General features: G+C 33.4%; 1 protein-coding gene across 1 annotated transcript; it reads right to left on the reverse strand.

Moving 5' to 3' along the window:
* Nucleotides 1–41: 41 nt before the first annotated feature.
* LOC132311691 (uncharacterized) lies at nt 42–11875 on the reverse strand. The gene is made up of 7 exons (XM_059809733.1): nt 11537–11875; nt 8646–8740; nt 5990–6108; nt 4837–4973; nt 1204–1351; nt 955–1114; nt 42–507 (listed from the first exon to the last, which is right to left on the reverse strand). The coding sequence occupies exons 2-7, from the start codon at nt 8656–8658 to the stop codon at nt 416–418; spliced, it is 669 nt and encodes a 222-aa protein (XP_059665716.1). The 5' UTR covers nt 8659–8740; nt 11537–11875; the 3' UTR covers nt 42–415.
* Between the last annotated feature and the right edge of the window lie 2185 nt (nt 11876–14060).

The following is a 14060-nucleotide window of genomic DNA, read 5'->3' on the forward strand; positions in this document are numbered from 1 at the left end:
ACAAATAGAAGACAATACTTCAGAGTAGGGGCATTGGCAGATAATCCACAATCACCATTAAACACTTTCATAAAGCAAATGGAAGCCTCATGTCTCTATATATAGTTCCAATATTTGCAAATGAGGACAAGGAAAATGTAGTACTGTGATTTCTATACTTGAATAACTCATAGCTTCTATTGAATGACCCAATGCCTGACAGCACCGATGAACATACAAGCAAGCAAAAAATATGCAACCTGCAATTGACCATAAAAGATCCTTCTATCCAACAAAATGCAATATTGACACAGAACTCCATAATTCCGGGCAGAAAAGGCTGTCGGATCCTTGTCTCAATGTCAATGTTGTAAACCGAGATCCTAATGCTTTCAAAAGAAATCCAGAGACGAGGGTAACTCGTTCACCAAAAAGCTCACATAAAATCATAGTCATCATAACCATCATAGCCAGCAGCAACTGCATCATCGTCAGGCTTATCAACAATTAGCTGTTTCTTCTTTGCACCTGCAGAAGTAACCCGATACTTAAGGTCACATGCGGCAGATTCAAACAACAAAATCATCAAATGAACAACATTGAATTTGAACACCCATAACTAAAATCCCAAATGGATAACTATGCAAATGGCCATGCATCACAACTGAAGATTGTGTGGCTGGCACTTGGCACAAGCAAATGTTGTAATACAGGCATTAGATTGTCATGTGCAATAAAATATTCCATCCTCATCCCGGATCCCATTTTTTCAACACACGAACATTGTACAGAAGACGTTCAAGCATGTTCTATTATTTCTAACATTTCTCTTTGTTTTACTCTATACTCATGCATTTCAAATGTTTCTTTTCTCATTTTGTTTTTTTCTTTTCAAATCTCACTCGCCTAGAAAGACCATTGGTCTATTACCAAGTTTTTGAACAAATAGCAAAATCGGATTTCCAAGATTGGTACCTGTCTTCTTTTTGCCAGCATTGGCTTCCTTCTCTGCTTTTAGCTTTTCATTTGCAATAGCAGTGACAGAAGAGGCAACCTCCTTTGCATCTGCCGCTTTTAGAGTAGTCATTGACAGCCGCATCACATCCTTGAGTAATCCAATATAATGAAAACTTTTCTGCATTGATAAATAAATTCATGGTCAAATTAGGCACCACCTCTTCTTTAAACAAAATACAAAATGCTAACAGAAAAAAATCCACAAACCTCATAAGGACGAAGCTTATGAGAAATGAGCTCCGCGTATTCTAGAAAGTCGCTTTCGGACTTAGGGATGAAATTGTCAAGGGACTTCTCATCACCCGTCTTAGCAAATAGTTCAGCAGTGGCCCTATAATCTGCTTCTTCCACAAGCCTGTGATAGAGACAGCAACAGCAGTCTGACATCCATCGTCACTACCATAAAAAACCTAAGGCGGCCCAACTACTAAACGTTTACAAACAACATCAAACTACCCAATGAGTTCAATGGTATCATCTCAGTTTGTCGTGATTAAACCACACTATCAAGAAATATGTTTTCCTAAATTGTGATTGAAGAAAACGTTGCAGCAACAATACAGGTGACACAAAAGCAAATGTATCAATTTAATGAATAAAGTAAAAGAAACATCTTACAGATCTAATTTTCATTAGAAAAACTGTGGGCAACTTTTGTGCATAAGGTCCAAAATTCATAATGGAATATTCAAAAGGCATGCATATGGTTAAACATATATCAAGAAGCAGACTTTTGGAATGAAACATGAACCAAGAAAAAAGCATGTAGAGATGCAATGTCCTAATTTTCACAAAATTGATTAGAAACTTCATGCACAAGTTAATAATGAGAGTATAGATGACGAGTTCAGGTTCCAAATTGAAAAGGTGGGGATACCAGGGATATTTTCAACCTAAATATCAAGAAGGCATATGTGATGGAGATCTTGATGAGCCATGTAGTCTACATAATTATAGGCGTAGACATAGAGAACGATTTTAGGAAATATTTGATATTCTATATTTTATTTATTTTTCTTATTTTGTTAGGGTTTTATTTTTGACAGTGGAGTTTGATAGTGGTTCAGTTGATGCTTATTTACTACATTTACCCACCCTTCATCCATTGGCTGATTAAGAACCTGATCTATTATATAAAGCCACCCAAAATCCTAATCCAATCCAAACTGGCCAAAACAAATTTTCACAATAACTATATAATACTTACGAAATCAAAGAATATTGAACTAATACTACATGTACAAAACAGTGGCGAGGCAGCCCCTCTTCTATTCTCTCTCCTTTTTTCTTTTCCCAGAAATAAATTGCATCAAGAAGGAATAAAAGGAAGTACAGCCCAAGTTAAAAAGTTCATCAAACATAAATAAAAAACTTAGCCAACTATCAAAAGAAGTAATAAAATACAAAAAAGAATCAAGATGGGAACTTTGCCCTTTCCATCTCAGGGGATGACGATACCACATCTTCAAAGCATTTGCTGGTTCCATCTTTCCAAATCCTCCACACAAGACATAGCGGATACATTATCCACAACACACCTCCTCTACCCAATCGAAGTACCACTCCTAGACTCCAACATGTTTGCAAATGAGCATGAGAAAACCAAAATTACCTCAAAGATATAGCATAGGAAAAAGAAAGCTCCCCCACCACTCTGCAGTAAATAAAAAGATTAACCATTTCTTTAGCTCCATCAAACACATCACTAATTAGGAAGCATCTATCTCTACTTATCTCTACTGACCAAATAGTGAAAGGAAAATTTTGCAAGTGCCACAGCCCAAACAAAAAAAGCCACCTTAGGAGAGCCCTTGGCCCTCCACACATTCTTCAAGTAGAGGATAGATCGAATGATTTGATCTCAAAATGGACCACTTCTGAAAGCCACCCCTTTCACCTAATTATCCCCTTCTCTACAAACACCCTCCCTAAACAAAAGATTGAGTTCATCAACCACTCCAGCTGCCAATCATGCACTCCAACAAATTAAATATCCCTCACAGATGCCACTAACCATTCACCACAAATAATATGCAACATCGTCATCTTTCTTGAACACAGTCCAGAATGGCTCTGGGAATCTCACCTTCAAGAGACATCCTCACGCTGAAGTTCATGCCAAAAGTACATCCACCATCCCTTCCAATTGAGAATCCAAATATATTTCAAAAATTCCTCCTATCCATCAGATAGCCCTCCACATACCCACCCCATGAGGCATTCTCACCTCTTAATGTAATCGAGTCATCCCAAGATGACATATTTTGATCTGACCACTATCCTCCAAAAGCATCCATATCAACAGTAGAACACCCAACTACTACTACCATGACAAAGCCTGGTTAAAAAAACCAAGTCTCCTAACTCCCAGACAACTGACAAACTAGATGAATAAGTCTCTTTCCAATCAACCAAAAGGGTATTTTATGCTCCTTTCCTAATAAATCACAAAGAAAGCCCATCAATAACTTCTGCAATCTCTCAGCAACAAAGGGGATAGTGAAGGTTGTTGACATGAAATGGGAAGGCTAAGTAAGATACTATTGAGTAGAGTTAATCTGTCTCCCTTAGCTAAGAACTTTATTCAACCAACATACTCTCAAGGACCACCATTGCTTTCCATTTCTTCACTTCAAAAGAAGAGCCTAAGGCCGACAAAAGGTGTGAAGCTGGATCACCCTGTATCTTTACATTACAGCTAATTAATCAGTTTTAACCCCTCACCCACAAATATCAATTGTCTTTCTAAGATTAATCTTGAAAGCCAATACTATCTCTAAACAACAAAGGAGAACACATTTCGGATGGCGCAATGCAATTAGTCTGCTCCAACCAAAATAAATAAAAAATAAATAAAATTGGTATTGCCAATATATGACACTTCCAAATCCAACCACTAACTTGTCGAAAGTTTTGCTTAACTGCCATCGCAATAACACATATAGAGGGAGATACAGGGTTCCCATTTTGCAGACCTCACAAACCCTCAAAGGACCCTGACAGAAAGCCATTCATTGAAATGGATAATTTCACCTTAGAAATGGAAATGCACCAATTGAGCCACCTTATCCAATTATATCCGAAACGCATCTGCTTTCTATTCTATAAATGAATTTTTATGAGTTTGATGTGTTGCTAGATCCATACCAATAAAGCATGGGAACATATCAGGCTTCATTACAAGATGATACAAAGACATGAGACTTGTTTCACTAATCATTAAGGTGTTCATTACAATCTAAAAATACATTATGCAGACTAAGTTTTGTGGCATTTTGCAAGTCTATATAACGTGATATTGTTTTAGTCCAGTCTTTATCTACTCTTGCCGAACACGTCTCCTTTTTTATAACATTAACATTTTTATGGGGGGGTGAAGGCTGAGAGGATAACAACTATATTTATTGCACAAAATTAACACAGCCAACTAAAAGAATCATAGAGTTAGAACAGCGTATATTAAATGTAACTAAATTATACATAGGCAAGATCACCACAGAATTTAAGCATTGAAACTAAGGCAAATATGTGCATCTATCATGTATGCCAATGGAAGCAAGAACAAACATTCTTGCTTACATTTTTTTTCTTTTTTTATTCCTGGACTTCAGAAAAAAGATTTAGGACAACATAGAACATAAAAATAGTCCCTATTATGACTCCAAATAGCAGAGAGGAGAGACGCTTTCCTTCTGTTCCATTTTGTCAATCCAACATATGATAGTATGATGTATGGTTTCTACACTAGACAGCACATTTCTCTTGTGATAATAGATCTGTTCAAACTCATAAGTATGAACTAGCCAAAAACTAAACAAAATGAAAATACTGAACTTTCACCTTTGTTGACGAAGTTTTTCCGCTACAGGATCTAGGGCCACCTCCTTTGCTATTTCAACTGCTTTCCCCTTCTTTTCACTAACTTTTGCATCAGACTTCTTGGGGGCCTTTTGAGCAGGAGGTTCAGCTGCAGGTGCCTGATCACATCACATGAAAAGCAACAAATAATGCATCAACAGCAGCAAAGAGAACCACAGCATCAACGCAGCATGTTACATGCTTCTCAGCTGTGAATTACAAGGATGCTTCAACACCATGGTTGCACAATAGCATACTCATTATATAGAATGTCTAACAAGTTGATATGTTAAGTCGAACAATCCTTGCAACATTTTAAATTACTTCACTTCTTGTATGTAAAACTTTCATAAACACACCAAAAGGGGTGAGATTCCTGATATATTTCCTCACCAAAACATTGCTGAACATGGCTTATTCAACAAAAAGATGTGAAATCAATAGACTAGTACCACATGCACATCATATGTCTGAATGCCAATGACACCATATCTTCTTGCACCTTCCAAAAATATTTTTTTAGCTGTTGATACAAATGGAAATAATATAATATGACAAAAATCACCTAATGGAGCACAAAGATTAGGACGGGACAACAGGTCGAGTTCAATGTTTTATGAAGGTGAAAGGAAAATATAATGACATCCGGATAAAAAGCCAGCTGAAATTTTCCAGGCAACAACTACTTATGAAAGAATATATTTTAACAAAAATTTCAAATAAGCAGGGCTAATTAAAGGATAAATAATGAGTAGAATAGTAAATAGAACCAGAAGCAAGCAAGGAAAAGGAAGCAGCATAATCTACAAGATAAAATAGACTACACAATCTCAAGTTTTTGTTAATTAAATTCCTCAAGTTCAATCAACATTAGGTTAGACTCACACGGTTAGCCTCCAGCTTCTTTTAACTTACACAAGGGTATATTATTGTATTGGAGTGTTAAATGCACACTTCAAGGAATAAATTTCAACATCATATAAAGTAGCATACATGAACTTATTGAGCACGCTGACTCATTTGGAATGGCTGAAAAAAAACTTCAGTTGTTTAAACTCAAGACTACAGTTTTCACATATCGCTTTGATCATCTATCCATCTAACTCAATAAAACAAAATGCATTATCAACATTACCGGTGCAGAATCATCGTCATCTTCCCAAGATTCCTTCACGTCATTTTCATCCACATCCTCATCTTCCCATTGACTCTTTAGCTGCTCCTTTTTGAGAAGAACTGGAGCTGGCTCATCCTCTAAAATAAATGCATATCAAATTTCATAATCATGAACAAGCATATTCACCCAAAAAAATGTGAAAAATATATATATATTTTTTTAAAGGATAGAAGAATTCCGGAGAACGAAGAGTAAATACTGCATTTATCTACTGAGTTTCCATAAAAACACCATATATGTAGCCTTAAGTTTGAGCCTCACCTTCATTGCAAATGTTCACATACTGAACACCCTAGATTATAAATTTATTTGTAATATAATGTAACTAATGCCTAATTCAGGGGAGGATGTCCTTCCAACTCACTGACAAACTTACAAATGGTTCTATCAATCAAGGGATATGAGCCATATTTTAGAAAGTGTAGAACCCAATACTTGCAAACACCAAGGGAGGTTCATTCTGACTAAAAACATTTAAAACAGAACAGCTGCAAAACAAAAAGGCATCAATCCAATATAATCACTACCATCAATTCATTTTTCCCAATTTTGTTCCAAATATATCACTATCAGGTTCTCTTCATCCATCCAGGAATCTACATAGGAGACTATAACAGCAACAACTCTCCACTACATTCTAATGTAACATGTATATGAACTACAATGCTTTTTACTTATAGATTTTAACAAGTGTTTCCACCTATGGTCAGTTCCATACAAGTTAATTTATGTATCGGGATCGCAGAAGCAGCTTATATTCTTCTTCTGAAAAAATGAAACCAACCTGCTATTGACTTGAGAATTTATAAAAACTATTCAGAACCCGAGGATTCCCATTTCCTACCAGAAATTTTTTTTCTCAACATCATCCTACCTATACCATACCCAAACAAAGGGAAAAGATAAAACACATACTAAAAATTTATAATAGTACAAATTTTATCGAATTAGGAACTACTCTTAACTCAGAGAATATTGCATGTGTTAATTAAAGTAAGCTAATAACAGGGGCCAAAACAATCTATAAAGTTAAATAATAAATTAAAGTCTAAAACAAGTCTTATTACATATTCACACACACACACACAAAAAAAAAAAAAATGCCTTGCTGCAGTTGTTAGGGCTCTGCTACAAGAGTCCTGCTTTAATAGTCCACTACTAATTCCATATCTTCGACAAAATAATCAGGTTCTTTCCATACATCAGGCCTTCAACAGAACACGTGTTTTTGACATAATGCTCTATGATTAACAGATTATTACATTGTTCAAATTATTTTATTTTATTATTTATTTATTTATTTATTTGATAATAAGACAGACATTCCCATGCCCAAATAGGATATTAAGCGTTACCAATTCAATGTATCTTATAAAAGTGTTAACCATGAGTAATAAAATAACGAAATGATAAAAATAAACTATGTTATGGTCAACATAGTTTTTCTAACAAAATATTCATACCTGTTACGACAAACGCACTGAACCAAGCAACAATTACGATAACACAACAGAATAATAAACACACCACACAAAGAACACAAAGATTTATACGTGATTTGGCAAAGCCCACGTCCACCGTGGAGATCCAGTGAAAGTCTTCAGTATGTGTAAAATCGGAGATTACAAGTTTCAGTCCCTCACTCTCAATTCTGCACGAATTTCAGTGTCTCTCTCACAACCCACTCCAAAACCTAAACACCCTTATATATCGGGCTTAGGGCTACAAGATTGTACTAATTAGGGTCCACAATCCATGAGCAAAATGCGTCAAAAACATTCCATCCAACGGGTTGTCGGGTCGCATTGCGCCCCAGCACCAAATTCGGGCCACAACATCACAATATCATAATTACAAAAAACTACATGATGAAAATAAATTGGCATGACAACAACATAGTAACTTCAAAATTAATATAATTGAAGGCATGTTAACAACTAGCGGTTCCAACAAAAGTTATTGTGAATAAAACATTTTTCAATACAATTATATCTATGACACAAATAGCAGCTTAGTGCTGCTGAATTCAGTTTTGGCTAAAAGTAGACTGTCTACTCAATCAACCAATAAGAACAATGACAACGCCTCCGAAAGCAGCACCAGCCTTACAGACCATGCATAAGTGCCAACATAAAGCATTTCTTTTCAATATTTACATTTCAAACTATAAAACAAGATGGATTTTGTTTAAATAAATGGACATCAACACTATTTTCCAACCCTAGGTTTTTGCTATATGTCACGTGGTTATGTCAAGCATCGGAATTCTCATCTCATATTTTATAACATCTAGCAACAAGATAAAAACATCCAAATTGATTAAAATTTACTTATCAAAAAAAAAAAAAAAAGAAAAAAAAGAAGAAGATAAAAGCATCCAAATTCCTAATTCTGCGCACTGCCCTGAAGTTAAAAGTACATATAAAATATGAACCATTTCAACCACAATTGAATGGCATTGTCTCATAAATCAAAACATGAAGTTTCCTTATCCAATAATTCCTTATTGATTTAGATAGTGATAAGTGGCAATTATACCATGAAATTAACTAGGCATAATTATACTACATTGCAATAGCAGCCATTCTCCAAAACAAAAACCATGAAGCATTACCCCAGTCCTCCATCTAATTGCTCGCCTGTGTAATTTAAACAAACTTCGAAATCCAGGTATCAATGCTGTCTTCCAGAGAATTCGTAAACCTACATCTGCAGAGATGTAAACATGTAATAATTTGACATCAATCTCAGTTAAAAATATATATATATAGCATTAATAGAAAGATTCCAAGGAAAAAGAGAAGTTAGGAACAAAACAATATTCAGTTTGATAAATAAAAAAACCATCATGATTTTGATTTATACAAATGCTCTTTCATCAGTTTGACAAATACAGATGCTCTGTCATCAGTTCCATAAGTGCAAATATGAACTATATATATTTTCCCCATTGAATTACAACCCTGGAGGCATGACTTTCTTTTTCCAATTGGATTCCATTTCAATATATAAATATAAAGGCGGGAAAATAGTCAAATCGAGGAATAAAGTAGCTAAAAGAAAAAAGAAAACAAGACAAAATGAAAAGCAAAAATTCCCTTCCAAATAAAATTGTGTTCAAGGGCAATGCTCTAGCTCCTCTAAGGTGATGGATACCTTTTAGATGGAATGTTTGCTTCCATATTTCAGATCTTTTGATTCCATGAGGACGCAATATCAGTCCTATGGCACAAAAAGCTTCATTCAAGTGTCTCACAAGTTTCTATGGCCTCGAGAATTGTGACTAAACCATTTGATGACATCTGAAATGTCACCCTGGACTGCAACTTTGTCACTTACTATTCGTTCAATTCTTTCAAGCTAGATAATTGGGCCTCAAGCTGTAATTATGCTACTTATATTCAACTGGCTGGAGGATCAAGTATAATACTGCCTACATGGTTCTTCTATTACCTTCTTTTGCAGAACAGGGTCGAGGATTACCTACATTGGGACAACTAACTGTAAAGGCCTCATTTATAGAGGTATTTCAAAACACCATGCCTCCACTCCTACAGGCAAGGGAATGCAAAGATCAATTGGTTTAAACATGTAGACCAGAAAAAGGAAAAACTAATGCTTCATTAGGATAGATGAATAAATTTAAAATCAAGAGAATTGAGTTCAAATAATTGAAGCTAGATTGTAATGCCCAATTAAAAAAAATGTGTGAAATCTAGAACCATTGACCTAGACTCAAATAAAGAGTAGTGCAAAGCCGTGATCTAGACCCATAAGGATGAATAGGTTACAATGGCTTTAATTAATTAAAAACAATTAATTTTGATTTTTAACTATAATAATGACAATTCAAAAATTAACCAAGTAACAAGCTTGTAATCAATCCATTCATCATGTTTGAAAGTATATAAAAACATGTGAAGTACGATAGGCAACCACACAATGAAAACATGGATTTTTACATGAAACCCCAAGGGAAAAAAAAAAAAATCATGGAATTTAGACCAGATAGATAAAATCTACCATGAGAATGAGATATTACAAACTTACAATTAGGTCGACCAGTTTCCCAAATCCTAGAAAACCTCTATTTACCTCTTGACAGACTTATGTCAAACTCTCCACCCAAATCTCCAAGCTGCTACTCTGTCAAAAAATATCCGCTCTTCGTGTAATCTTGCTTCTCCACAAGCAAATTGATGTCCATGGTTAATTGTTCAAGGTTTGTGTTGTTACTTCGGTGTTTAAATCACCATTATCACAACAAAATTGGTGACCAACACCTCAGTAGCGTACTCACCATACTAGATACAATGGTGAATAAGAAAGAAAGAAAAATCTAGAAAGGAATTGCTAGAAGGAAATAAAAAATGCAATGTATATGCTCAGAGATTAATTGTTTATGTTGCGTATGTTTTCTAAACTTGTATGATCCTTGTATAGAACTCAAAATCCTATAGAAGCTGGTTAAAAAGAGACTCAATTTTATTTGAAAATTAAATTTTGTATAGTTCCATCGATAGAGCTAAGTGTCTATTGATCGACACATGACCTGTAGCCTTCAATGGATCTTTTGATCGATTGATAGTGCGATGTCCTTCTTTCATTAGGATTTTAATTTAGAAAAATTCCAAATATATGTAATGCACTTCAAAAAGGATTTATAAATCAAAACCTTAAAATATGAAACTGTGATTAAATGAATGCATAAACCCTAGTGGCAAGTGCATATCTAAGTATTGAGTTTATCTTTTGTCCTTAATTATAGTCTTAATTTCCTAATATACCTTTGGACAAGAAGTAGTTAACTAACTATAACAACTTTTAAAAGAAACTACCTAGAAATGTAACAAAATTACAGGTTCAAGCTTTTGTAACGAAATTTGCCAATATAAGTCCTGTTAACCTAACCAGTATGAGATATATATATTTTATTACAATTCTGGTGACAATGTAATATTTGACAACATAAATTTCAAATAACTCCTTGTACCTTGTCATCTAAATTCTAAACATATAATCCTCTCAAATAAACCAATTCGCTCTATTAAAACATAAATTTAAATTACTAAATCTAAACTCTTCCTTGAGTAATTAAACTCATATCCATTCATTCAAAATCCTTTAATCCAAATGGAGGAGCATGAGGCAAAAAACCCCAGTACACGAGATGTACATACAAGTTATTTATACAAAGTCATATAATAATTTTCATTAAATGAGAGAAGGATGGTCTAAAATCTCAAACCCATCTCTATTTCTACCTTTATATATATATATATATATATATATGGCGAATATCCTAATAGTCCCTACAGAATTTGGCAACAGAGTAAAATCCTGGCTAGTAGCAGGGGTCAAAACTGCCTTTGCAATCCGCAGTTGAATCAGACAACTATTTGGTCACACAGCCAATACCTAGTAAATTAAGAACCAAATAGAAAACTGTATAACATCAATCGAATAAATTCTCAGCATTTTGATGTAAATAAAGTTAACACTTACACACTATGATCAGCCGTTTTTCTGTGTTTCTGGGCAGGTGCTGATAAAATCACGTGAAAACAAGATGGGCAACAGAAATGGAACAATCTATGTGGTTGTAGAAACCTGTTAGAACTGTAGACTCGCAGAATCACACTCTGCGGATGCAGATATAGGGTTTTTTTCTTGAAGTGAAGAAGAAGAAGCAGAAGCCAAATACCATACGGAAGGGGAGAGAGAGAGAGAGAGTTGGGGGTTTTAGCGGTAGGCGTTTTGTTGGCCCATATCGTGCACTTTTACGGCGTGATGGTTTCGAAGTTGAAAGGAAATGAAAGGAGTAAACTAGAAAGGAAAAGACGAGGAGGAGGGGAGAAATCTAAAGGCACGTTTGGTTCAATATAAAAATTATCAAAAATTGATTTTTTTTTCCTGTTTTTTTTTTAAAAAACAGTCACCGAAATAAATTTTTTTTTTTTTATCTAATACTTGGACCTCCCTTTCAGAGGACAGATCCAAATTTTTCGTCATCTCCTTTGAGAAAGAAGGTGGAAAATTAACCTCGCGATTTGTTTTGATTTTTTGAATTTTTTTTTTTTTTTTTTTTTTACAATTACAGGTTACAAATGTCAGGGTTGTTATTTATTATTATTTTTTTTTCTCATAAGTTATTCAAATGAGGATGAGAAATTAACCATATTTTCTTTTATTTGCTCTTCTAATTAATATTAATTTAAAGTGATATCGTTACTATTCTTCTTTATTTCCATAAAATACGTTCATTTTTCTTTTCTCAGAGTATCTCCAACAGTCTATTAAAATATTATTTTGTGTAAAATATACATTGTTATTAATGCTGTGTAAATTTTTTTTTTTTTTTATCTCCAGCGATTTGTTAAGATACACTGTTATGTCACTAATATGTATATCGTCCTCACTGCTAATGTGGATCAATAAAAAATAGATATGCATCTTTAATTACCAAATAAATATATGTCCATTTTTTATTGATTCACACCAGACGGTGACCAAAAGAGATTTAATAGTGGGCCCAAAAAATTTCTATCTTTATCTCACTTTTTTTTTTTTTCTTTTTTTTTTTTCCCCTTTCTCCTCGTTCACATTTTTTTTTCTCCGGTATTTGTAAAACTTCCCATATTCTTCTTTTTATTTTTTTTCTTTCTTATTTTTCATTAAATTTAAGTATAAATTGTATAACTCTAAGATCAATTATATGACAAAAAAGATTAATTGAATTGACTTTTTATTAGATATTAAAAGGTCACTTTTATATTTTTCGCCTAAGGCCTCAAATTATATTGAATCGCTGATTTGATATATATAGATATTTATTTATATTATCATTGAGGCTTTCATGGTGATCAAAATTGTTTAATTCCTATTTCTAATTTAATTTGGCTTTCTTTTTAGTTTATTATTAGCACAACTGATCCACCAGGAATGGACAAATAGAGTAGTTTGAGCAGTGAAGAAAACATGAGAATATTTGAGTGGGTGGAAGTGTTGATAAATATATTTTTATTGTCATTTGGTGACAAAATTTCTATAGACCTCTATGAAAATATTTTTTGACATTTCAAAGTTGACATAAGTATTAAAAAATTTATTGTTTGATAGTTGATTTCCCTATGTTGAACAGTCAAATAATTCATTTGACTGTTTATTTTCACTTTTAAATTGAGAAAGATGTTTGTTTAGACCACCCATGATAGACCCATCAAAATTAAATTAGGCACGTTAACAATGCATTTTGGTTAAAACCTAAAAAAGGAAAGAAAATGGTAGGGGGGAAAGAGTTGGAAAGAAAAAGAGAGGAAGTACACAAAATAAAATAATTGTTTTATTTTGTGAGTAATTATAAAAAATGATTTATTATTATTATAATAAACTATTAAAAAAAAAAAAAGCAGGGTAATCAACAATTATATATATATATATATATGAGTCATACTATTTACCTGACAAATAAAAACCTACTATGAGTTATTTATGTGTCAAATATAATGGGACCCATTTCAAAATATAAGGTAACTAATTATTTGGAAAGTTTAATTCATTTTTTAGGTTTTATCTTAATATAGTATCTTTGTTTGGAATTAAATTTTTAATCACCATATATATATCAAATTGTATATGTGTTGTATCTCTCTAAGAGTTGTTGAGATACTTAAGATTGCATCTCCTATGTATAATTAGATTGTGTATCTCTCGTTATATATAAAAGAATGTGTCTTTGATAATTAATATCAATCTCTTACTATTGATATTACTTTGATAGGTATTTGTTGATTGCAATAATGATCAAAATTAATGATATATGTGACTCCCAGAAACAAAAACAAAAAGAAAAATTGCAAAACATTGAAAAATTGTAAAACATTGCAATTTTTGTTCTAAATTTTGTACAAATCAAATTCTTATATTTGAGTACCATTAAAGTTGTTGTGAAAACGAAAAAGAAGATGACACGGTTATGAAAAAAAAATTAAAAGATAAGCGCATTTCCAGTCGTCTGTTAAAATACTCT

This window comes from Cornus florida, unplaced genomic scaffold, assembly GCF_030987335.1.
Source record: "Cornus florida cultivar Cherokee Brave unplaced genomic scaffold, ASM3098733v1 CherokeeBrave_3.0.0_Hap2_Chr06, whole genome shotgun sequence".
Lineage (NCBI taxonomy): Eukaryota > Viridiplantae > Streptophyta > Magnoliopsida > Cornales > Cornaceae > Cornus > Cornus florida.